Genomic DNA, 25,857 nt, shown 5'->3' with positions numbered 1-25,857 from the left:
AACCTGCAATACAGTCTTTATCTTACATACCGCAGTTTCCCTTCCCACTCAGTGTGATGCTCAAATCGTAGTAATACTATCCGCCAAAATTAAGCATAACTTTACATGATTTAGTGTGCCCGAATTACACATTCACGAGATTCCTGACACAAATATCTCTAAGTTCTGGCGGCTCTAAAATGCAACTTGACTAACTATCGATAGCCCTAAACCGTTCCGCGACATCCCCACCCCCGTGAAGCACTCGCCTTCACCACGTCCAGGACAGCTAGCCTCGAAGCGGGACGCATCATCGTCTTGGCTCGATCGTTAGTCCGCACCGCCGCTCGACGAGGGATTCCATCTCTTCCGGTGAACACCTCTTCCACGACGCCTCGCTTCCACTCTCTTCGTGGTATGGCCGGATCACATATGAACACCAGGTCTCCTCGACGAATGGGCTCGACATGCTTGCACCATCTCTCCCTGCGCACAAGCGTTGGCAGGTACTCATGCACCCATCTCTTCCAGAATCGATCCCGCATCATTCTCGCTATGCGCCACTGCTTCCTGGTAGCGCATCCGTTGGACTCCTGTCCATTATCCTTGGGAAGATCCGGAACATCGGGTACTCCTTTCAGCAGATCGTTGGGTGTCAGTGGAGCCTCCTGGTCCACCGTCACTGGTAGATGAGTGAGCGGACGAGAGTTCACTATACTCTCCGCCTCAATCAACAGGTTCTCCAGTACGTGCTCCTTGGGCGCGAGCTCCTTCATTGTGTGCGCCAGCACCTTCTTCACGCACTGCACCATCCTTTCCCAGGCGCCTCCCTCAGCTGGGTTCGCCGGGCAATTGAAGATCCATTCGATTCCTTTGGACGACAGCTCGCCCTGGATCTTTGCAGGCTCAAACACTTCGCTGAACTTCCTGGCCTCTCTGTCGGCTCCAACGAAGTTCTTCCCGTTGTCGCTCCTTATCCTGACCACCGGTCCACGGCGGCTCATGAAGTTCCTCATGGCGATTATACAGGAATCTGTAGACAAATCGTGGGCCATCTCCAAGTGGATAGCCCTTGTGGTTAGACACGTAAACAATGCCACCCACCTTTTCTCTGTGTGACGTCCAACAGTCATAAATAGCGGTCCAAAATAGTCCAGGCCGGTATACTTAAATGGCCATCCGTTGGCTTCCAGCCGGTCCTCTGGCAGGGGACCCATCTCTGGCTGCGTAGGCCGCGCCTTCCGCAGCTTGCATACATTGCAGTTGCTCATCACCTTCCGTAGCAGCCTCCTTAAGTTCGTAATCCAGAACTTCTGCCGGATCGCTCCAATAGTTGCCTCCACGTTTTGGTGGCACATCTTCTCGTGGTGATGCTGCACGATCATCTCCGCCAGTGCCTCTTCGTGAGACAGTATGATCGGCCGTCGCGCGCTGTATGGCACACACGCCGCGTCGTCGATCCTTCCGCTGGCTCTCATCACTCCGTCCTTGTCGAAGTACGGTGACAACCCATACAGTCGGCTGCCCTTGGCGGCCTTTCCATGGCTGTCCACGGCAAACGCTTCTCGCTGTGATTGCCTTATCAGTGTGCGCTCTGCCTCAGCGCACTCCATCGACGTCAGTCCGTGGTCCTCTCGAACGCTACGTAGTCCACGACATCGTCGAATAAATCTGAGCACCCATGCGGTGCTCCTCACCAATCGGTTGTAACTTGAAAATCTCTGTAACGATATAAAGTTCGCCATGACTAGGGCAAACTCACATTTCATCTCCTCTTCATCTGGCGTCGGGGGATTCCAGTCCTCGCGCGATCTCGGCCAGCTTTCTTCTGATCCTCGTAAGAATGGTGGACCACTCAGCCACCGCGATCCAATGGACAGGTCCACGCACTCGCCTTGTCGCGTCATCTGCCACGTTTTCGGCAGACGGAATCCATCTCCATTGGGACGCCTCCGTGGATTCTAAGATCTCTGCCACCCGGTTTCCGACGAATTGCTTGTATCTCCGGTGGGTGCTGCTTATCCAGTGCAGCACAGTCTTAGAATCCGTCCATAGTACGCAGCTGCTGATCGCCACACCGTGCTCTTGCTTGACGGTGTCCATCAGTCTCGTTCCTAATACTGCTGCTTGAAGTTCCAGTCGCGGGATTGACATAGTCCTCATCGGAGCGCACTTCGTCTTCGAACATATGAAATGCGCCTGCACATCTCCGCTTGCGTATGTGGCCCGCCAATAGGCCGCTGCTGCGAACGCCGACTGGCTTGAATCCACGAAGATATGCAGCTGTAGTGTCCGCACTCGTCCATCGCCGAAATAGTAGCGTGGACATCGGAATTCTTCGATCTTCTTCATCCCTTGCCGCCAGCTCTCAAAGGCTGCGGCCAACGTGTCTGGTAGCGGCTCGTCCCAGCCGACTCCTCTCCGCCAAATCTCTCGCATTAGTACTTTAGCGGTCACCATGTAGCAGCTCAAAAACCCAATCGGGTCGAACGTGGACATGACCAGGCTCAGGAACTCCCTCTTCGTGGGGACGCGTTCTCCTGTCATCACACTTCTTGGGACTCGATGGTATTTGACGCCGAACTTGAAGTCATCTGTAGCTGGCTGCCAGTACATTCCTAGTACCTTCTCCTCAGCTTCGGTCCATCTAACGCTAGCGATGGATTCAAGTGGGTTCAACGCTCTGACCACACTTGCCGAACTGGAAGTAAATCGACACAAATTAAAACCAGCTTCTGCATGTATATCTCTCACCCGTGACGAGACGGCGATAGCTTCTTCTTCACTGGGGAAACTGTCGACGTAGTCATCCACGTAGTGATACTCGTTGATCGCCAGGACTGCTCGCGGATCCGTGCTGCTATACTGCGAAGCATTCACGGTCTTCACATAATCCGCCGAGCATGGTGAGCAGGCCGCTCCAAACGTCATCACCTGCATCTCGTATATGTCGGGCTCCCGACGATCTTCTCCGTTCCTCCATAGGAACCTCTGGGCACATCTGTCCTTTGGCTGCATCAATACCTGATGAAACATCTCCTTGATGTCGGCACAAACCCCAACTGCTCCTTCCCGGAAATGGAAGAGCACCGCTGGGAGGGGTTTGTAGCGCTGTGGGCCTTTCATCAGCGCTGAGTTCAGGGACACTCCGTTCACCTTGGCAGCCGCGTCGAAGACCAGCCGGATTTTTCCAGGCTTGTTCGGGTTCTCTACTCCGAAGTGCGGCAGGTACCATACCTTGCCTTCCTGGGACCTCTGGACTTCCTGGGGCTCCAGTCGTCGTGCGTAACCCTTCTTGACGTAATCGTCCATAATTCCTTTGTAGGCCCGCGCGAAGTCCACATCGCGCTTCATTTTCCGCTCAATGTTGACAAGTCTGTTGAGTGCCATACTGTAGCTCTCTGGCAGTCTCACCTCGTCGTCTCTCCATAGCAGCCCAGTCTCGTATCGTCGGCCTACTCGCTTAGTCGTCTCCTCCAGGATACTCAGGGCTCGTGCGTTGCCGTCATCTGCGACTGACGGCGCCAGCTCCACTCCGCCAGCTGCGACTGGCTGTGCCGGCTTCACTCCGAAACTCTCGATCTCGAAGTAATCGCTGACCATCTTCTCCAGAAGATTATCCTGTGGCACGGCTAGGAAGCACGATCTCTGAAGCGGTGAACTTGCCTTTCCTTTCACCGGTCCATATACCACCCACCCAAGTGGCGTGGCTGCTGCGTATGGCCCTCCAGATCCATAGCTCCTGGTTCTGAAGGGTATTCCTAGGTGCGCATGATCCAATCCAATTAGGATCCTTGGCGCCGCATTGTTGTACGGCTTTACAGGCAGACGCACACTCGCGCCCGCTGCCTTCACATCCTCTCGACGCAAGCTCTGCATCGGGAGACTCAGGTTTGCTACTCCGTACACATTCTTCAGCGCATGGCGCTTCGGCTTGCCCGCTGCGCTGATCTGCAGGCTAACCATCCTTGTGTGCTCTTTGACGGATTTTCCGCCGAACCATTGCACATTTAGTTGTCGACTCTCGCCTCTCAGGTTCAGGCTGCGGATGAGCTCGTCGTCAATGAGCGTGACGGACGAACCTTCATCCAGCAGTGCGTAGGTGTCGACCTGCGTATTCTCCCCGTACAACGTCACGGGCAAAATCCGGAACAGCAGGTGACCTCCATCCGAATCGACACAACTCAAGTTCCGGTGCGATAATTCCTGGCGGTCGCATGTCGATCGCCTCTCATCCTCCTTACGTCCCGCGTCTATAACTGCAGCTGACGTAGGCAGGCTCTTCTCGTTGGAATCCACTGACTGTGGCATTCGTATCCGTCGGCCGCTGTCTCTGTACAGCTGCCGGTCTTGACTGCTCCGCTGATCCCTCCTGCGGCCTCCATCTGCGACTGGCGGTCGTCTGGGATGTCCAGCTGGGTCATGGAGTAGGTAATGATGCCTCATCCGGCATCCGTAGACGTTGCATCCTCGATCCTTCGTGCAGAACCGGGCCATATGTCCATACTCCAGACACGAAAAACATAACCTCAACCTCTTCGCGGACTCGATCCGCCTCGTTGTAGAAGCTCGGTTGAATTCCTTGCAGTCCTTGATGCTGTGTTGTCCCTCACACGAGGGGCAACATCTGGGGCGGTCTGCATACCGCTCCTCCTCGCGAACACTATTCGCGTGCAATACCCTTCGTCTCGGGTGCTCCTTGATTCCGACGTCCGTGACAGTGCACACCAATTTAGCGAATTCATGAAGCCACTCGCTTAGATGCACCACTGTCGGATATGGCTGTATCGTAGCCGCGTGCTTCGCCCAGTCCAACCTCTTGCTCACAGGCAACTTGGCGATCAGCTCCTCCATTAGGGTTGGATTCCCTAAGTGCTGGCTGCCGGTCGTGGTTGACTGCAGGAACGCTGCCAGGTTGCTCACCCTTGTGGCGAACGGCACGATCCTTGCGATGTTGGCCTCCTGTATTGGCTGCACATCGCGCACGCTCTCCAGTTGGCTACGGATCAAAAGCTCCGGACGTCCATACCGGAATCGTAGCTGCTCCATAACAGCTTGCACATTGCTGGGGTGGATGAGCAGCGACTTCACAGCTGCTCGGGCTTCACCCTTCAGGGCTTTCACTAGCCTCTGGTTATTCTCCAAATCTGTACACTGGTAAGCTGCCGTTGTCTCCGTGAACGCGCACAAGAATATTGGCCATTCCTCTGGCTGACCCTCAAACTCGGGAAGATCAGGCAGTCTGCGTGGCGTCCATCCAGGTATGCTCGTCGGCGCCATTCCATATGATAGGGGCGATGGCGTTGATACCTCCAAATTGTGTGTTGGCTCCCGTGGCGGGTGAACATAACCTCGTTCAGGCTGCGCCGTGGCGGTAACACAAAATGGCGGAGAATAGCTCACTGTTGTTGTTGTACAACTCCGTGTGACAGGTTGCCCGTTTGCCCAATGGCCGCCAAGCGTCGGCGCCAAATTTCCACTCAATTGTGGCGGCAAACTTGCACTCAATTGTGCCGGCAACTGCGCATCCAAAGATGGCGTCACTCCAAGCTCCGGTTGCAGATTGTCACTCATAATCTGCCTGGGCAGGCTCTCACTCGAGCCCTGCCGTGGTGCTGCTCTCAGACATGGCACCGTTTCACTCAAACATGGCGGTGTATTCGCCGTACCGCTCACTCCAACGCCGCGTGCCCCGACTCCAACGGGATCCCTGGCGGCCTCTGCATGCCCTTCATTTGCCCTTGCCTTCACCAGCTCCGACTCTAGATGTGCGATCCTTTCCATGAGGGCCGCCACTTGTACAGTCGTGGAGTCCGTAAGCTGCCCCGTAGCTGCGGGCTGCAGGTTACTTGCCGCTTCACTGGCGGCTACTCCACTTTCCTTCGGAGTCTGTGGCCGCTGCCGATCACCAGCCACACTCGCAGAGCTGGCCGGCTTGCCAGTTGCTGTGGCCGTGGTGGTCGCAGTTGCGGGAGCACCCCCGACATCCAGTCTGGGGCTCCGCCGGGGCGAATGCTTCATTGGCATCTTCTCGCAGAGTGCAAATCCAATGCACCTTGCGAATGCAGAGTGCGAATAAAAGAAAATGACGACGCTCGAACTATCACGGGGTGCATTGCAACTTAACGCCCAAGAAAACACCTCGTGTTCGATAACAAACAGAGTATTTGGGTCTTATGTTTTATTCTGTGGGATATACAATGGTTAACTTAACCTGCAATACAGTCTTTATCTTACATACCGCAGTTTCCCTTCCCACTCAGTGTGATGCTCAAATCGTAGTAATACTATCCGCCAAAATTAAGCATAACTTTACATGATTTAGTGTGCCCGAATTACACATTCACGAGATTCCTGACACAAATATCTCTGAGTTCTGGCGGCCTTAAAATGCAACTTGACTAACTATCGATAGCCCTAAACCGTTCCGCGACAACTCTATCTGTATCTTTACAAGCAATGTAATAAAACACACATGTTGTGTACATCCAAAACAAATGCCGTCAGGTAATAAGAGCTGAACAGGCAAAAATTACTACTTGGCTGTGTGAGAAAATTATGCACCTAAGTGCGGCCGAACAAGTGATGACCTAGATAAGACCCCAAATCCAAAATACTGTTGTGATGCTTCCCTAGGTATTGCAAACGAGATGAAAAAGTTTATGCGCCAAACTAAAGGTGGCTTGAAAGGACTGATCAGCAGTTTTGGCGTGGCTAAAAATAGTTTTCATCGAGCTGATAATCTCCTTTCCGCGCAAGAAATCCGCTGGTGGTATGCTGCCTAAGAGGAACGCTCTGCAGCGCGCTGTTCAGTTGTCGATCGTAGCAAATCCCAAAGATCCTAATATCGGTAACTAAAAAAAGATACGGAAAAATCCAAGCATTTGTATGTGGAGGGAGTCCAAACTAGGATTGCTAAAGATTACCACCACAAAGGAAAAATGAGTACAAGTGGGCACTGCTCTCGGTGGTTTCACATAAGAAACAAATTTTCGTATCTCGGCTTTCTTCTGATCAAACTTTAACTTATGTATTGTCTTCTATATAAGAAAAAACAAAAGCCGAAATTTTAACTTTTAAAATGTTAACTTTTCTTACGCTGGAGACATTTAATCTTTCATCCTAATAAGCTACTTTTATCCTTTTGATTTTTGATTTGATTTTTGGAGGGACAGTTTAGTGGCTAAGAAGTTCGAAGCTGAGATCAACAAGAAGGAATGGTATAGTCAAGTTCACCGACTAAAGCCAAAAAAATTCCTATGAAAATGCAAGAAGCTTGCTCCGCAAGCTAACATAATAGTATTCTGATAGCCTTTCCTTTGCATCCCATATCGTTGTGTTTACAGACCCTTGGTTAAAGGCTGATATACTTACTCCGTGGATGCGTAGTCTTAATTGAGGTTAGAGGAGGTACTTTTTGCGTAAAGCTGTCTTACTATTCTTTTGTTTACATGACGTGCTCTTATATTCCGCGGTCTTCTGGATTCCCAGAATAGCTAAATAGACTGTCCGATAGGGACCAATTTGTAGTTCCAGGCTATTTTAATAAACCTGGCGCTACATGGTCCACAGAAGAAAAATCTAATATCCTTCTCCCTGTAGCACAACATGACTTAATCGTCAGCACGCTCGATTTATCGTTGTCGTATATTAATTATATGCGAAACTCTCTTGGTCGATTATTTAAACTATGTTATGTAACAAGTCCTAAAAGTGTGTTTCTGCAAGCATTCTAAGGTTAAATAATATTATACTGCCTTTAATTGGTCCGTTTTTATACGCAATTAAATCATTTTTTAACACTTGTGTTAAATTAGAAATCGCGATAGTGAATACTTTTAGCACAATACCGAGAGGGATAAAAGAAGAAAACTGAAAAAAACGAAACTCGCAAATTGAAACAGAAAAATTTTACAGACTGCAGAAAAACTAAACGGTAGTAAGGTATTTGGTGGAATTTAAACCTTGCTTTCTCTACCAAATAATAGATAATTTTAATATATAGCCCACATAGCTTATTATTATAAAATATAAGTATTAATATATTGTTGGAAATGTAACAAGATTGTTCGGCTATTTCTACTTTCTGCACTTTTTCTGCTTCGGCGTCACTTTTTGTCTCTCCTGATTCCTCCTTCTTCTGATATCTCCCTTCTTCTTGCTTCCGCGTTGACACCCCTTTTTTCACCCAATGTCATAGCGCGTCATGTACTCTTCAGCTCCTGCTGTAATGTTAATGTTGAACTGCTTAATCTTCTGCTGATTTTTCTACTAGTATTGTGCTGGTTTTCTGCTGGTATTCTGCTGCTTTTCTGCTGACTTTCTACTGCTTTTCATTAAACAGTGTCCTTTGCGACTACCTATAATTATAGCCGCGGATCCAGTTATATACCCATTACTAGATGAGTAAGAGGAAAAGGGTATACTAAATTTTTTTGAATGTATGTAACAGTATGTTTCCGACCATTTAAAGTAAATGGTCTAAAAGCTAGAATGTTGAGATTAGACAGGCAGATTCTAGAGACAAAGACGCAGTGCAAGTTGTACTCGTAGACTACAAGGGTGAAAAATATCAAACAAATTTTCAAAAGTGTCGGCGTGGCAGTTTATAGGCGTTGATTGCATACAAACATTTTGTAAAACTCTTAAAGAAAAAACTTTAAGCCTGTATTACAAATATGCGAGAAAGAAATAAATGCGAGCGACCTGGACAAATTCTTTGATCAATATTCTGGAGAATACGTAGGTCCTATCCATAGAAATTGTAAGCCTAAGTTTAGATTAAGTGACCCTTTCTTTCCTGTAGTGTTCCATAATTTATCTAAATATGATAGGGGGACTTAAGTCCCATACCTTGCAATAAAGAGCTCTATATAGCACTTACGCAAACTATAAAAAACAATGCTACAAGCAGATACAAAATAAGATACATAGATTCAGTCCGATTTTTAAATTCAAGTTTAGATAAACTATCAAGCTATATGGAAGATAAAGATTTTAAAATTCTAAGTACGAAATTTCAAGGAGAAAAATTTAAGCAAATGAGGAGAAAGGGGGTGTTTCCCTATGACTACTTAGATAGTTTTGAAAAGTTTAATGATACCCAACTTCCAGGCATTGATAGTTTTTATAATTATCTTAGTGAAGAAAATTGTAGTATAGATAACTTTAATTTCGCACAGAAAGTATGGGAGACATTTAACTGTATAACTATAAAAAACTATTTAAAACTATATTTAAAAAGCAACGTTTTAATTTTAGCAGATATGTTTGAAAATTTTAGGAAAATTTGCAAAAAAATTTATGTTAGATCCCATTAATTATGTTACTGCGCCATCAATATCATGGGATGCTATGCTTAAGTTCACTAATGTAAATTTAGAACTAATAAGTGATGGTGATATGTATAATTTTTTAAAAAGAGCAATTCGGGGAGGGTTGACTCAATGCACTCAGCGCATTTCTATAGCAAATAATAAATACTTAAAAAACTTCGATCCAAAAAACCCAAACAATTTTTTAAGTTATATTGATGCCAATAATTTATATGGGTGGGCTATAAGTCAACCCTTACCACTATCAGGGTTTCAGTTTTTGGATAAAGAAGAAGTTGATTCATTCGACTATAAAAATATAGCATGTGATGGTAGTATAGGGTATATGCTAGAAGTTGATCTGGAGTATCCTGCCGATAAGCATGATTTACATAATTATTTACCATTCTGTCCTGAAAATAATATTCCACCCGGGGGCAAGCAAAGAAAGCTTATAGCTGATTTAACTAATAAAAGTGAATACATTATTTACTTAAAACAGCTTCAACTTTGTTTAGAGCATGGTCTTATTGTAAGAAAGGTACACCGAGTTTTGTCCTTTACGCAATAATGCTGGCTGAAGCCTTATATCGACCTAAACACAGAGCAGAGAAAATTGGCTGAAAATGATTTTGAAAAAAATTTTATTAAGCTAATGAATAATGCTGTTTACGGAAAAACAATGGAGAATGTAGCAAAGCGTCGTCAAGTAGCTTTAGTAAAACATTATCAATCGAAACAAAATTCTCGCGTAACGGTTTTAGAACCCCAAAATGGCTAATGTATGAATTTTATTATGACTTCCTTTTAATTAAAAGTCCCTCTACGAAAATAATATATATGGATATACAGATTCATTTATACTATCTTCAGAAGAAGATTTTTATCTATCAAACTATAAAAAACAACCCACAACGCTTTGATACTTCTAACTATAAGCAAGAAAACCAATTTAATATAATACAGGCTAATAATAAAGAACCAGGAAAAATGAAAGATGAACATACCGGTAAGGTTATGACCTCTTTTGCGGGACTTAAGGCTAAGGCATACTCTTGTTTAGTTGATGGAGAAGTATATGACCCCGAATGTATAAAAAAAATTAAAGGTGTAAAAAAATCTGTTATTAAGAGGCTGAATCATGTAGATTATATTGAATGTATTAAGTATAAAAAGACATTTTATGGCTCACAGAGAGTAATTCGTAGTAGGTCTCACATTCTTTATACCGAAATTGTAAATAAAACAAGAGAGAACGCTATAGTCGAGTTCCCCGACTATTAGATACCCGTTACTCAGCAGCTACATTTAAAAAACAATAAATATGCCTTCATATATGTACGAAACTTTTCGCCGCTCGAATTAGCTTCCGATTAAAATTTAGAAATCGGTACCCAGGGAACACCACGTGGAGGCCGTTGAGTTACAACGGGGTCGCTTAAACCAAAATCAATTTTGGGGACCTACGAGTCGACTTGAGTTTTTAAACTTTGGAAAATTTATAAAACTCCATGTTCCCCAAAAATTTTGTTTGTCCGTAGCATACGGAGGCATAGATATTGTTAGTATTAAATTTAATAATTAAAAAATGAATTATACAATTAAATTAAATTAGCAAACTTATTTAAAAATATTAATTATTTTTTTAAGGTTTTTTGTTTTTTTTTGTTTTTTTTTTAATTAAATTAAATTATTAGACTTATTTTAAAATATTAATTATTTTTGTAGACTTTTTTTGTTGTTATTTATTTTGTTGCGCTTTTTTTAAATTTAATAATAAATACATCTAAAAACTAAAAAATAAATAAAATCTCATACTTATTTAAAAATATAAATTATTTTTTTAGCCTTTTATTGTTTTTTTTTTTTAATTTAATAATGAAAACATCTAATAACTAAATAACTAAAATAATTTAAAAATATATACCTATTTAGTTTATATAAAAAACTACCAAACCTAATCTGCCTCCCTAACGCTTACTAATATACCACTGTGGTAACTATATGTGGTCTCAAATGTGCGCGCAGTGGCCCGATTATCAAAAATATTTGAAAACGCCCAATCAATATGCGTGTTGCTATTGGTTGTAGAAGAATTCAAATCTAGCAACGAACTAAAACCCTTTACATCTACTAAAAAATCGAAAATTTTCTTGCAGCAGCCAGAGATGGAGTGGAGGCACAAGTTAAAATCTCCTAAAACTAAACAATTACTATTTAAAAATGTGTGCTGCTGAAATAACTCCTTAAATTCAGTTTCAAACTTTATTAAGGGGTAGGTCGGACTTTTATATAAAACAAGAATCCCTAAAGATCGGTACTTGAGAATAGCAAACTCAAACACTGGAGAGGCTAAATTTGAACGATTTGAATAAAATCGACCACTTAAGCAAAGACTAACATTCTCAAATAGTTCGTTTCGAATAAAAACGAGAATGCCTCTTTTTGGTCGGGCTCCGCTAGCTACTGACTGGCAATCTAATCTCACTGCTGTGGTAAAGCCAGGAATTTCATAAACCTCATTCGAGTATGTTGATGCTTCAACGAAGCACAAAAGAGAAGACCTAAGCATTAGACGATCGGAACAAACATCGCTAATGTGGCAGTGTAAACTTTCCGTATTATGGAAAAAAATATGAAGGTTCGGACTATTGATTAAACAATCGAAATGGGTATTCAGTAGCTTAGTGGACCGCAATTCTCGGAGCTCTGCTTCTGAAGCTGAATCCTGAGCGGATCTTGGGGGGACAAAAGGTCCAATAATGAAAAGACCTGCCGCACTTGTGGCTCTACTACAGGCTACATACAGCGCAGCTCTCTGCATGCTGGAGTTAGTGTGAACGACCACTTTACTGTACGTAGCTCCTTGACTTTTATGAATAGTAATTGCTTCTGCAGGAACCACTGGAAACTGCTTTCGGTCAATTGTAGTTGCCTGATTAGAATTAATTTGAAAACTTTTTATAATTTTCGAAATCGGCGTCCATGAAGCCTCCTCACAATGTCTGCGCTTGGAACGCGCATTTACTCCTATGCTTTCATCTAAAAATTGTATCCAAAGAAGATCTGGAGTGTTGGACGTACTGAAGCCTATCTCTCTAAGGACACCAGTGGCTCCGTTTACGAGACCATCTGATGTATCTACATTGACCGTCATCATATATTTGGCAGTGGTTTTAAAAGTGAGCGAGGTACACAATCCTTGTGTCTCAGATGTTTTTAGGGACCTAGCTTGTTCCAGACATATGTTCCTCTGCTCTAAGCTTATCTGAGCGGACTTAACTGAGTCTAAAGCTTCCGAGAGAAATTGAGCAGTGGGTATAGAGTTAAGCTTCTCCCTATTGTACCGATCTGTGTCCTGATTACTTGTAAAAAGATGAATTGAGTCATTTGGAATTTGACTTTCATCGGAAATTCTAGATCTAAGCAAGCTAACATCATCAGACGTCATTTGGCCGGATGCCATGTTATTAAGTGCAATTGCAAACGGTTGGTCATCTCGCTGTCGCATTATCTCTGTGAGTTCAAAAAACCTAAAAGGACTCCACAGATACGATTCAAATATATCGCTGTATGGATCATGCGACGGGGCCTGAAAAATCCAGCGATCACATACGGGCCGCAATTGTCTAAGATCGCCGAACACGATAACCGAAATACCTCCGAAAGGAGTTTCAACATTAGAAAAAATTTGCTTTAGGCGAGAGTCCAAATGAGAAAACATTGTTGCACCGACCATAGAAATTTCGTCTATTATAAGAATTTTAAGATCAATAAATCTTGAACGAAGTGTATTCAACAAATCAGGACTTAAACTTCTAAATGCGGACCCAGCCTGATTTACAGGGAGAGAGAACATGGAATGAAGAGTGGATCCTCCGATTCCGAAAGCAGCTTTGCCTGTGGGAGCACACAGTAAAATTTTTACCGAAGTTGGGTCGCATCCTACTCTACCATTATACTCCTTGGAAAGGGACTGAAATAATGTTGATATTAATCTGCTTTTGCCGACACCTGCTCCGCCACCTACGAACTCATAAAAGGTTCGATTTGTCCTTGCATTATGCAAGACATGAGTAAGGAAAGTTTTTTGCTCCAAATTTAGAGATCTAACTAAATTGGCTAAGTTTAAAGGGGATATAAGTGGCGGAAGCTTTATTACCCGGATATTGCTATCCGGATCAACATCTAACAAAAACATCTAACAAAAACATAAACTTAAAACATTCATTTGAGAAGATATTTCAGGAATTGCTAATGCCCTAAACTCCTCATTAGGTTCGGCCTCCTCTTCTTCATTTTCTTCTATATTATCGGCTTCCATGGCCCTTCTAAGCGCGTCTTCTAAACTATCTATGGCATTATACTTTTCAAAGTTGGCTTTAATAGCCTCCTCATTCTCATTGTAAAATTCCTCGCAATTTCTTTGAATCAAATCTACCTGTTCGTTTCTCCACGGAGAAAAGAGCATTACTAGTGTTCTAAAATAGTTAGTCCTATCTGTATTAATATTAAATTTCCTATACCTAATAATACTAGCCCTATTTCTTTCCCTAATAAAGCCGCTTCCATCTCGGAGCGGAAAAGATATATCTCCTAAAACGTCATTGCCTTCTTCAGTGTCATCGTCACTATTTGCCCTCTGACGAGTATTTCTACGGCTTTTAGAAAACTCATAATTTGCTGAAAAATCGGCTAAACACGGGCCTTCATGGACATCTGGTCTTTGTTCGTATCTATCCAGCAATCCTTTCAGAAATATGTCAGTTGAATTCTGAGGCATATTTTGAAGGTCGCGTGTAGGTCTAAGCATACGAACTCGTTGTTCTGGAGGGAAGGTGTTGATATGAACGCACTTATTACTTGCTTCGGACAACGCCATTCCCAGACAACAATACACGGCTTCCTGAGCAGATATCTCAGTGCCTGAAATAAACTTGTAACTGAGATACTGTAGCTTTTGTCGAATGCTTGAATTGCCTCTTCTAATGTCATTAGCTGCTTCTCGCATTAACTTCGAAATACCCCGTTGGGATATGTTAATATAATTAATAATAAAGCTACAGCAAGCAAAAGGGTCCAAAATTAACTGGATATCCATATTTGTCCTTTGCATAGAAAGAATGTGTTTATTATAAGCATTTACTTGAATTTCTGCAAATGTTCTCTTCAGAAAAATCTGTGGTTTTTTCAAACTACACCTAATAGCATAAATGTAGTCCTCGTAACTGAGGCTCACATGGTTGTGAGAAAGAAAATTTTCAAATATGCTTAAATGGCTAATCATGTCATCTGCATGATTGCGAAGTAGAAAATCTCGAGTTTTTTTAAAGTTTTCGTGATGAAGAGAATTTTGAGTTGCTTCGGGAAGTGGATTTAATATTTCCGTCCGGGGCATTGGAGGGTATGGAATACCGAAACGACAAATGGATTGTCCCCGCACTTTTCTAAGACACGAATGCCCGTGCTTATGCTTTTGGTATTCAATATACGGAGCCAAATTTGGGTTTGTAACATCCACAGTTACAAACTGATCAACGAAGGCTATTACAGTACGCATAGACTCTTCATTGTTTAAATCCACTTTTGGGGCATCTTTCAGCCAAAACATGCCGTGAATATGAGGCGAACCTCTCTGTTGAAACTCAACTCGCCAGTAATAGGTAGTATCGAAATTACTTTCAAAGACACCCCCAGGCTTTTTCATAAGTTTTAAAACTTCCCTATAACTGTAATCAAAATATCTAGCGCACGTCACTGGGTCTGTTCTTATAAGGTGCGCCTTTTCCCTAAACTGCAAGTTTGAAGCTTCTTCTTCATTTATATTAACCCAATCTACAATGCGCTTGAGCAGTACTAACAGTTCTGGCCACCTAGTTTCAGCGGCCGATAAAGTTATGAAAAAAGGTGGCAGCCCAAATTGGAGAATCATGGCCATGACCTTTTTCTTTTCATCTTCCCAGTGATTAGGTGACGTGCGAATATCCCTAAGGATCCTATAGCCCTCATCATGACAAATGAGGTTGCCCATAAAGTCTTCATTCAGGACGTTAGCAGCTGTAATTGCACTGGAGGCACTCCGCTTACGTAAGCAAGTTGAAATATTATTTCGAATTTTTATTAATTCCAACTTCTTATAATTGAAGAACAACTTATCAGTTCGACAACCTCGTCTATCTACATTCCTAAGTTCTGATCTAACTATGGTTTAGTAACTTTCTGAAGATGGTCTTTTAATGCCAGCATATATGCTAGGGAATGCCAGTTCTTCAGAATCAGCATCGAGAATTACGTCGAGAGGCTTTTGGCCCTCACCTGGAGCTATTGTAATTCTCGTCATTCCTACAGTATGTGTCTGGTTATTCTCAAGCAAAGTTTCTTGTCCTCCAGGATTTAGTTCTTCGGCTTCTGAGTTCTGTTCAGAATTACGCGCCTCCGAGTTTTCATCCTCCTGCTGGATGGCTAGCTGTCCCTCTACAAAGGCTACATCAGCTTGAGATGCTATAAATGGAACAGTTTCGGATGTGAAGTCAGAGATCCACTGCTCGGTAACTGACACATTGTGCTTTCTATAAAGCTCCGTATTAGCTAAATACCTAATAGCGTCAGCAATTTTGGCAGGTCGTATGGTTTCTGCCATGAAATCATGTCCGTATTCCATTCTTCGTTTGAGGTGGAGCTGAATTACCTCTGCTCGTGGAAGAGACGTCATGATATTGCTTACTGGAATAGGGACATTAACAACTGCTCCTTTAATGGCACTTTGACGCTCATGACCTATTGACTTTATAATCATAAATGGAAGGCGAGGTGAAATCAGTCGTTCTTCCAAGGGAGTTAGGCCCCTCAAAGAGTTATGAATTTCTGGGAAATCTAAGCCATTTGAAATGTCCCCTTTGGGCTTTCGGTCGGCTTTAATGTTGCTGTGACAAGTTTTGCAAAACTTGAAAAGATTACCAGTGAAAGCAAGATGTCTTGCATTTTGATATATCTCTTCCCTGAACTCGCAATGTTCTTCCAAATAAGACCTAGAAAGCTTACTTATTTGCTTGGGGAACCACAATCCTTTGCAACAAAAGCAAATCTGATCTGGGCCAAGCTTAAGATTCCTATTGAATGTAGCTATGTGAGCTTCTATTTCAATAGGTTTGATTCTAATAGTCCTATTATCCTGAGCTATACCAACTCTAATCTCCTGACTTCGAAGTGCATTCCGAAGATTTTCGCTTCCCTATTTGCACCAAGGCTTCTATACTGACTAACTCTTTGACTTATATTTCTAATTGCATCGATCGTTGCTTGTCGAGCAGCTAATCGTGCGCTTCGTCGAGCGAGTGTATTTCTCGCCTGCTCGACTGCCCTGCGATCCCTACCGGCCCTAGCCCTAGCTCTGTTAGCCCTATCACGCTCTCTTTCTAAAAAGCGTTCCTGTGTACCTCTTGCCAGTGCTCGACGCAGCGTATTTGCTTCTTGTTCCATAGCCCGACTCTCGCTGTTTTGTCGCCTTTCAGAACGACGTCGAGTATCGGCGTCTTGTTCACCCGATCGAAATGCGGGATCCAAGCGTCTTTCTCTATGCTGAGCAGTGTTTTGGACCTGCTCCACAGCTCGATTCTCGCTGATTCGCCGTCTTATAGAACGGCGCCGAGTATCGACTGCTTGCTCAACTGCGCGAAGAGCAGGAACCAAACGTCTTTCCCTATGCTGAGCAGTGTTTTGGACCTGCTCCACGGCTCGATTCTCGCTATTTTGTCGCCTTTCAGAACGACGTCGAGTATCGGCTGCTTGTTCAACCTCAAGAATCACGGGGTCTATACGCATTTGAAAGCGTCGCTGAGTATCGGCTACTTGTTCAGCTGCGCGAATTGCAGGATTTAGACGCCTTTGAGAACGAAACTGAGAGTTAGATTCTTGCTCAATCGCACGAACAGGACGATTCAAGCGTCTCGACCTTCGCGACACTGTATTGACGCTCTGTTCTGCATTTCTGACTATCGAGTCTTCCCTACGCCTACGTTGAGATACTGTATTCTCCACTCTCTCCACCTCTGCATATACCTCATTTTCCCTATTTATCCTATTTCTCAACATTTGCCTTCATGCACGTTGAGAAGCAGTGGGTCTGTTAAGACGAGGCATTTTTAAAAATGATGAACACTTCTACTATTTAAAAGATTTTATTTGTTACGCTCAAATTAAAACTTAATTGGAAAATAATATGATAATAAGTGATAAAAAAACAGTCAAGTTTATATTATGTTTCTTTATTATCAATCAAAAAATATCAATAAATAAATAGTAATTAAAAGGTCTTTACAAAGGCACGTATATTAATAAAAATATAAAAATTATTTGTTTTAAAAGTATAATTCTTATATTTATATTAATGGAACGTTTTATAGAATACAATTAAATGTGAAAAAAGAAAAATAATAATAAGTTAAGAAAAAATCTTTAAAAAGACTTAAGACTTAAATTATTATTATTTGGATATGGTATAATTATATAGTATAGTATCAATAGTATTATAAGTGCAAGTCTTTAAAAAGACTTAAACTTTAAACATTAAGTTTATGGATAAAAATATAAGTAACTATATGTGGTCTCAAGTGTGCGCGCAGTGGCCCGATTATCGAAAATATTTGAAAACGCCCAATCAATATGCGTATTGCTATTGGTTGTAGACGAATCCAAATCTAGCAACGAACTAAAACCCTTTGCATCTACTAAAAAAACGAAAATTTGCTTACTGCAGCCAGAGATGAAGTGGAGGCACAAGTTAAAATCTCCTAACACTAAGCAATTACTACTTAAAAATGTGTGTTGCTGAAATAACTCCTTAAATTCAGTTTCAAACTTCTTTAAGGGATAGGAAAAAAATCGACCACTTGAGCAAAGACTAACGTTCTCAAATAGTTCGTTTCGAATAAAAACGAGAATGCCTCTTTTTGGTCGGGCTCCGCTAGCTACTGACTGGCAATCTAATCTCCCTGCTGTGGTAAAGCCAGGAGTTTCATAAACCTCATTTGAGTATGTTGATGCTTCAACGAAGCACAGAAGAGAGGACCTAAGCATTAGACGATCGGAACAAACATCGCTAATGTGGCAGTGTAAACTTTCCGTATTATGGAAAAAAATATGAAGGTTCGGACTATTGATTAAACAATCGAAATGGGTATTCAGTAGTTTAGTGGAACGCAATTCTCGGAGCTCTGCTTCTGAAGCTGAATCCTGAGCGAATCTTGGTGGGACAGAAGGTCCAATAATGAAAAGACCTGCCGCAGTTGTGGCTCTACTACAGGCTACATACAGCGCAGCTCTCTGCATGCTGGAATTTACTGTACGAAGCTCCTTGACTTTTATGAATAGTTATTGCTTCTGCAGGAACCACTGGGAACAGCTTTCGGTCAATTGTAGTTGCCTGATTAGAATTAATTTGAAAACTTTTCATAATTTTCGAAATTGGCGTCCATGAAGCCTCCTCACAATATATGCTCTTGGAACCCGCATTTACTCCTATGCTTTCATCTAAAAATTAAATCCAAAGAAGATCTGGAGTGTTGGACGTACTGAAGCCTATCTCTCTAAGGACACCAGTGGCTCCGTTTACGAGACCATCTGATGTATCTACATTGACCGTCATCATATATTTGGCAGTGGTTTTAAAAGTGAGCGAGGTACACAATCCTTGTGTCTCAGATGTTTTTAGGGACCTAGCTTGTTCCAGACATATGTTCCTCTGCTCTAAGCTTATCTGAGCGGACTTAACTGAGTCTAAAGCTTCCGAGAGAAATTGAGCAGTGGGTATAGAGTTAAGCTTCTCCCTATTGTACCGATCTGTGTCCTGATTACTTGTAAAAAGATGAATTGAGTCATTTGGAATTTGACTTTCATCGGAAATTCTAGATCTAAGCAAGCTAACATCATCAGACGTCATTTGGCCGGATGCCATGTTATTAAGTGCAATTGCAAACGGTTGGTCATCTCGCTGTCGCATTATCTCTGTGAGTTCAAAAAACCTAAAAGGACTCCACAGATACGATCCAAATATATCGCTGTATGGATCATGCGACGGGGCCTGAAAAATCCAGCGATCACATACGGGCCGCAATTGTCTAAGATCGCCGAACACGATAACCGAAATACCTCCGAAAGGAGTTTCAACATTAGAAAAAATTTGCTTTAGGCGAGAGTCCAAATGAGAAAACATTGTTGCACCGACCATAGAAATTTCGTCTATTATAAGAATTTTAAGATCAATAAATCTTGAACGAAGTGTATTCAACAAATCAGGACTTAAACTTCTAAATGCGGACCCAGCCTGATTTACAGGGAGAGAGAACATGGAATGAAGAGTGGATCCTCCGATTCCGAAAGCAGCTTTGCCTGTGGGAGCACACAGTAAAATTTTTACCGAAGTTGGGTCGCATCCTACTCTACCATTATACTCCTTGGAAAGGGACTGAAATAATGTTGATATTAATCTGCTTTTGCCGACACCTGCTCCGCCACCTACGAACTCATAAAATGTTCGATTTGTCCTTGCATTATGCAAGACATGAGTAAGGAAAGTTTTTTGCTCCAAATTTAGAGATCTAACTAAATTGGCTAAGTTTAAAGGGGATATAAGTGGCGGAAGCTTTATTACCCGGATATTGCTATCCGGATCAACATCTAACAAAAACATCTAACAAAAACATAAACTTAAAACATTCATTTGAGAAGATATTTCAGGAATAGCTAATGCCCTAAACTCCTCATTAGGTTCGGCCTCCTCTTCTTCATTTTCTTCTATATTATCGGCTTCCATGGCCCTTCTAAGCGCGTCTTCTAAACTATCTATGGCATTATACTTTTCAAAGTTGGCTTTAATAGCCTCCTCATTCTCATTGTAAAATTCCTCGCAATTTCTTTGAATCAAATCTACCTGTTCGTTTCTCCACGGAGAAAAGAGCATTACTAGTGTTCTAAAATAGTTAGTCCTATCTGTATTAATATTAAATTTCCTATACCTAATAATACTAGCCCTATTTCTTTCCCTAATAAAGCCGCTTCCATCTCGGAGCGGAAAAGATATATCTCCTAAAACGTCATTGCCTTCTTCAGTGTCATCGTCACTATTTGCCCTCTGACGAGTATTTCTACGGCTTTTAGAAAACTCATAATTTGCTGAAAAATCGGCTAAACACGGGCCTTCATGGACATCTGGTCTTTGTTCGTATCTATCCAGCAATCCTTTCAGAAATATGTCAGTTGAATTCTGAGGCATATTTTGAAGGTCGCGTGTAGGTCTAAGCATACGAACTCGTTGTTCTGGAGGGAAGGTGTTGATATGAACGCACTTATTACTTGCTTCGGACAACGCCATTCCCAGACAACAATACACGGCTTCCTGAGCAGATATCTCAGTGCCTGAAATAAACTTGTAACTGAGATACTGTAGCTTTTGTCGAATGCTTGAATTGCCTCTTCTAATGTCATTAGCTGCTTCTCGCATTAACTTCGAAATACCCCGTTGGGATATGTTAATATAATTAATAATAAAGCTACAGCAAGCAAAAGGGTCCAAAATTAACTGGATATCCATATTTGTCCTTTGCATAGAAAGAATGTGTTTATTATAAGCATTTACTTGAATTTCTGCAAATGTACAAACTGATCAATGAAGGCTATTACAGTACGCATAGACTCTTCATTGTTTAAATCCACTTTTGGGGCATCTTTCAGCCAAAACATGCCGTGAATATGAGGCGAACCTCTCTGTTGAAACTCAACTCGCCAGTAATAGGTAGTAACGAAATTACTTCCAAAGACACCCCCAGGCTTTTTCATAATTCTTAAAACTTCTCTATATCTATAATCAAAATATCTATCGCACGTCACTGGGTCTGTTCTTATAAGGCGCGCCTTTTCCCTAAACTGCAAGTTTGAAGCTTCTTCTTAATTTATATTAACCCTATCTACATTGCGCTTGAGCAGTACTAACAGCTCTGGCCACCTAGTTTCAGCGGCCGATAAAGTTATGAAAAAAGTTGGCAGCCCAAATTGGCGAATCATGGCCATGACTTTTTTCTTCTCATCTTCCCAGTGAGCAGGAGACGTGCGAATATCCCTAAGGATCCTATATCCCTCATCGTGACAAATGAGGTTGCCCATAAAATCTTCATTTAGGACGTTAGCAGCTGTAATGGCACTGGAGGCACTCCGCTTACGTAAGCAAGTTAAAATATTATTTCGAATTTTTAATAATTCCAACTTCTTATAATTGAAGAATAACTTATCAGTTCGACAACCTCGTCTATCTACATTCCTAAGTTCAGATCTAACTATGGTTGTGTAGCTTTCTGAAGATGGTCTTTTTATGCCAGCATATATGCTAGGGAATGCCAGTTCTTCAGAATCAGCATCGAGAATTACGTCGAGAGGCTTTTGGCCCTCACCTGGAGCTATTGTAATTCTCGTCATTCCTACAGTATGTGTCTGGTTATTCTCAAGCAAAGTTTCTTGTCCTCCAGGATTTAGTTCTTCGGCTTCTGTATTCTGATCAGAATTACGCGCCTCCGAGTTTTCATCCTCCTGCTGGATGGCTAGTTGTCCCTCTACAAAGGCTACATCAGCTTGAGATGCTACGAATGGAACAGTATCGGATGTGAAGTCAGCGATCCACTGCTCGTTAACTGACACATTGTGCTTTCTATAAAGTTCAGTATTAACTAAATACCTAATAGCGTCAGCAATTTTGGCAGGCCGTATGGTTTCTGCCATGAAATCATGTCCGTATTCCATTCTTCGTTTGAGGTGGAGCTGAATTACCTCTGCTTCATTGAAAGCTCGTGGAAGAGATGTCACAATATTGCTTACTGGAATAGGGACATTAACCACTGCTCCTTTGATAGCGCTTTGACGCTCATGACCTATTTACTTAATAATCATAAATGGAAGGCGAGGTGAAATCAGTCGTTCTTCCAAGGGAGTTAAGCCCCTCAAAGAGTTATGAATTTCTGGGAAATCTAAGCCATTTGAAATGGCCCCTTTGGGCTTTCGGCCGGCTTTAATATTGCTGTGACAAGTTTTGCAAAACTTGAAAAGATTACCAGCGAAAGCAAGATGTCTTGCATTTTGATAAATCTCTTCCCTGAACTCGCAATGTTCTTCCAAATAAGACCTAGAAAGCTTACTTATTTGCTTAGGGAACCACAATCCTTTGCAACAAAAGCAAATCTGATCTGGACCAAGCTTAACATTCCTATTGAATGTAGCTATGTGAGCTTCTATTTCAATAGGTCTGATTCTAATAGTCCTATTTTCCTGAGCTATATCAAGTCTAATCTCCTGACTTCGAAGTGCATTCCGAAGATTTTCTGATTCCCTATTAGCACTAAGGCTTCTATACTGACTAACTCTTTGACTTATATTTCTAATTGCATCGATCGTTGCTTGTCGAGCAGCTAATCGTGCGCTTCGTCGAGCAAGCGTATTTCTCGCCTGCTCGACTGCCCTGCGATCCCTACCGGCCCTAGCCCTAGCTCTGTTAGCCCTATCACGCTCTCTTTCTAATAAGCGTTCCTGTGTATCTCTTGCCAGTGCTCGACGCAGGGTATTTGCTTATTGCTCACCCGCGCGATACACGGTATCCAAGCGCCTTCTTCTATGGTTGGCAGTGTTTTGTTCCTGCTCCATAGCCCTAATCTCTTTATTTTGTCGCCTTTCAGAACGACGTCGAGTATCGGCTGCTTGCTCAGCAGCTCGATTCTCGCTGATTTGCCGTCTTACAGAACGGCGCCGAGTATCGGCTGCTTGCTCAACTGCGCGAAGAGAAGGATTCAAGCGCCTTTCCCTATGGCCAGCAGTATTTTGAACCTGCTCCACAGCTCGATTCTCGCTATTTTGCCGCCTTTCTGAACGACGTCGAGTATCGGCTGCTTGCTCAATTGCGCGAAGAGCAGGATTCAAGCGCCTTTCCCTATGGCCAGCAGTATTTTGAACCTGCTCCACAGCTCGATTTTCGCTATTTTGCCGCCTTTCAGAACGACGTCGAGTATCGGCTGCTTGCTCAATTGCGCGAAGAGCAGGATTCAAGCGCCTTTCCCTATGGCCAGCAGTATTTAGAACCTGCTCCACAGCTCGATTCTCGCTATTTTGTCGCCTTTCAGAACGACGTCGATTATCGGCTGCTTGCTCAATTGCGCGAAGAGCAGGATTCAAGCGCCTTTCCCTATGGCCAGCAGTATTTAGAACCTGCTCCACAGCTCGATTCTCACTATTTTGTCGCCTTACAGAACGACGTCGAGTATCGGCTGCTTGTTCAACCTCACGAATCGCGGGGTCTATACGCATTTGAAAGCGTCGCAGAGTATCGACTGCTTGTTCAGCTGCGCGAATAGCAGGATCTAACCGCCTTTGAGAACGAGACTGAGAGTTAGATTCTTGCTCAATCGCACGAACAGGACGATTCAAGCGTCTCGACCTTCGCGACACTGTATTAACGCCCTGTTCTGCATTCCTGACTAACGAGTCTTCCCTACGCCTACGCTGAGATACTGTATCTTGCCACCCTCTCCACCTCTGCATAGCCTTCATTTTCCCTATTTATCCTATTTCTCAACATTTGCCTTCTTGCACGTTGAGAAGCAGTGGGTCTACTTAGACGAGGCATTTCTAAGAATTATATACACGACCTAATAATATATTTATAAATATATATATCAAATATTTAGAAATTGAACAACGAAAAAATACTTAACAGAAAAATAATAATATAAGAATAAGTGTTTAAAAAGACTCAAGCTTATATTATTATTTTAAATATCAATATAATTTAATTAATAGTATTAGAAGTATAAGTCTTTATAAAGACTAACGCTTGCAGCACTATTAAACAAATACGTGTAAATATGTAAAATATGTATGTATAAAGATATAAAAATTATTATTTTAAAAAGTATAATTCTTATATTTACATATATTAATTTACAGAATTTGTAGAGTAGATTAAAATTAACTTTGAAAAAAAGCGAAATAATATTAAGTTAAGAAAAAGTCTTTAAAAAGACTTAAGCTTAAATTATTATTATTAGAACCAACCTAACTAAATTAATAGTATTATAAGTACAAGTCTTTAAAAAGACTTAAACTTTTAGTACTATTAAGATTATATACGGTGAGTACGTATATGAATAAAAATGGGAAAATTTATAGAATATATAAATGTGAAAAAAATAAATAATAATTGTAATAGCACAATTTAGTCTTCGACTGACTGACTTCTTCTTTCTTTTCTTTTACTATTTACTTTTTCAAGAAAAGCGCGGGAAAGCACCGTAAGCTAAGAGCAAGTTCTTCCATTTAGATTTAACATTTTCTAAGAGCAATGCTCTTATTAAAATTACATTCTATTCAACACTGGATCAATATATATTCAGTTATTGAAGAGTACCTGAGAAAAGCCAAGTTACCATAACCTATGATTGCTTAATGATTCTATCGCCTGGCAGCTTATAAGAAAACAAACTTCAAGCTTTTAGAATTTTACTTTTATCTTTCCAAAAGGGAATAGTGTAGACATATATTTTACTATAGTAAAAGAAGATAAATAAAAGGTCAGAAAGGAAAAATGGCACATATTGATAATATTATGATTGTTCAAAAACCGAGTTTCTCTCTTTATAAAGAGTGCGCATCGATTTCTATTTTCAAAGTGTCAACATAGACGTCCCTCTCTCTCTAACATTCACCTGCCACGCACTTGTAAATAACGTTGAAAAGCTCCCTAAGAGAGAAGCTAAGAGCGAGATTTAACACTAAAATTCTTTTCAACACTATATCTTTTCAATATATATATATTAAATTATTGCGAAGTGGGAAAGAAAGGCAAAACATATGATTTCATTTATTTATCATCATATATCAGCGACTTAGAAATATCAGCTACTTAGATAAAGCATTGCTTCGATCAAAATTATTTAATAAGATAATATATAAACAGATATTGATATTGGGCTTATTTCGGGGAGGCAGAACAATCATATTTCAAAGGGTGTATTTAATAATACGAATATTTTATTTGTGCACAAAATAACGCTTGAAGCACTTTTGCAGTTTTACAAATTGTTAGCGTCTGCCAAAAAAGTCGCTGCAGCGATCTATTACGTCATCGGTTGACTGTCTCTGACGTCATAGAACATGCAACTCCTTTCAAAGTGTCAACAGAGACGTCCCTCTCTCTCTAACATTCACCTGCCACGCACTTGTAAATAACGTGGAAAAGCGCCCTAAGAGAGAGAAGCTAAGAGCGAGATTTAACACTACAATTCTTTTCAACACTATATCTTTTCAATATATATATATTAAATTATTGCGAAGTGGGAAAGAAAGGCAAAACATATGATTTCATTTATTTATCATCATATATCAGCTACTTAGAAATATCAGCTACTTAGATAAAGCATTGCTTCGATCAAAATTATTTAATAAGATAATATTTAAACAGATATTGATATTGGGCTTATTTCGGGGAGGCAGAACAATCATATTTCAAAGGGTGTATTTAATAATACGAATATTT

General features: G+C 41.8%; 2 protein-coding genes across 2 annotated transcripts; both read right to left on the bottom strand.

Annotated features, from left to right (window-relative positions):
- Positions 1-206: 206 nt before the first annotated feature.
- Positions 207-1,724, bottom strand: LOC122319607. Its single transcript, XM_043207128.1, has one exon. The coding sequence runs from the start codon at positions 1,722-1,724 to the stop codon at positions 207-209; it is 1,518 nt and encodes a 505-aa protein (XP_043063063.1).
- LOC120320583 lies at positions 1,542-6,367 on the bottom strand. Its single transcript, XM_039370618.2, has 2 exons — positions 6,221-6,367; positions 1,542-6,165 (listed from the first exon to the last, which is right to left on the bottom strand). The coding sequence occupies exon 2, from the start codon at positions 6,004-6,006 to the stop codon at positions 1,756-1,758; it is 4,251 nt and encodes a 1,416-aa protein (XP_039226552.1). The 5' UTR covers positions 6,007-6,165; positions 6,221-6,367; the 3' UTR covers positions 1,542-1,755.
- Positions 6,368-25,857: the final 19,490 nt, after the last annotated feature.

Source organism: Drosophila yakuba, chromosome X (genome assembly GCF_016746365.2).
Source record: "Drosophila yakuba strain Tai18E2 chromosome X, Prin_Dyak_Tai18E2_2.1, whole genome shotgun sequence".
Lineage (NCBI taxonomy): Eukaryota > Metazoa > Arthropoda > Insecta > Diptera > Drosophilidae > Drosophila > Drosophila yakuba.
This window is presented reverse-complemented; position numbering and strand designations above follow the sequence as displayed.

Bases quoted from the DNA above. Each gene is read 5' to 3' on its own strand.
- LOC122319607 (XM_043207128.1), bottom strand. From the start codon at position 1,724: ATGGCGAACTTTATATCGTTACAGAGATTTTCAAGTTACAACCGATTG.
- LOC120320583 (XM_039370618.2), bottom strand. From the start codon at position 6,006: ATGCCAATGAAGCATTCGCCCCGGCGGAGCCCCAGACTGGATGTCGGG.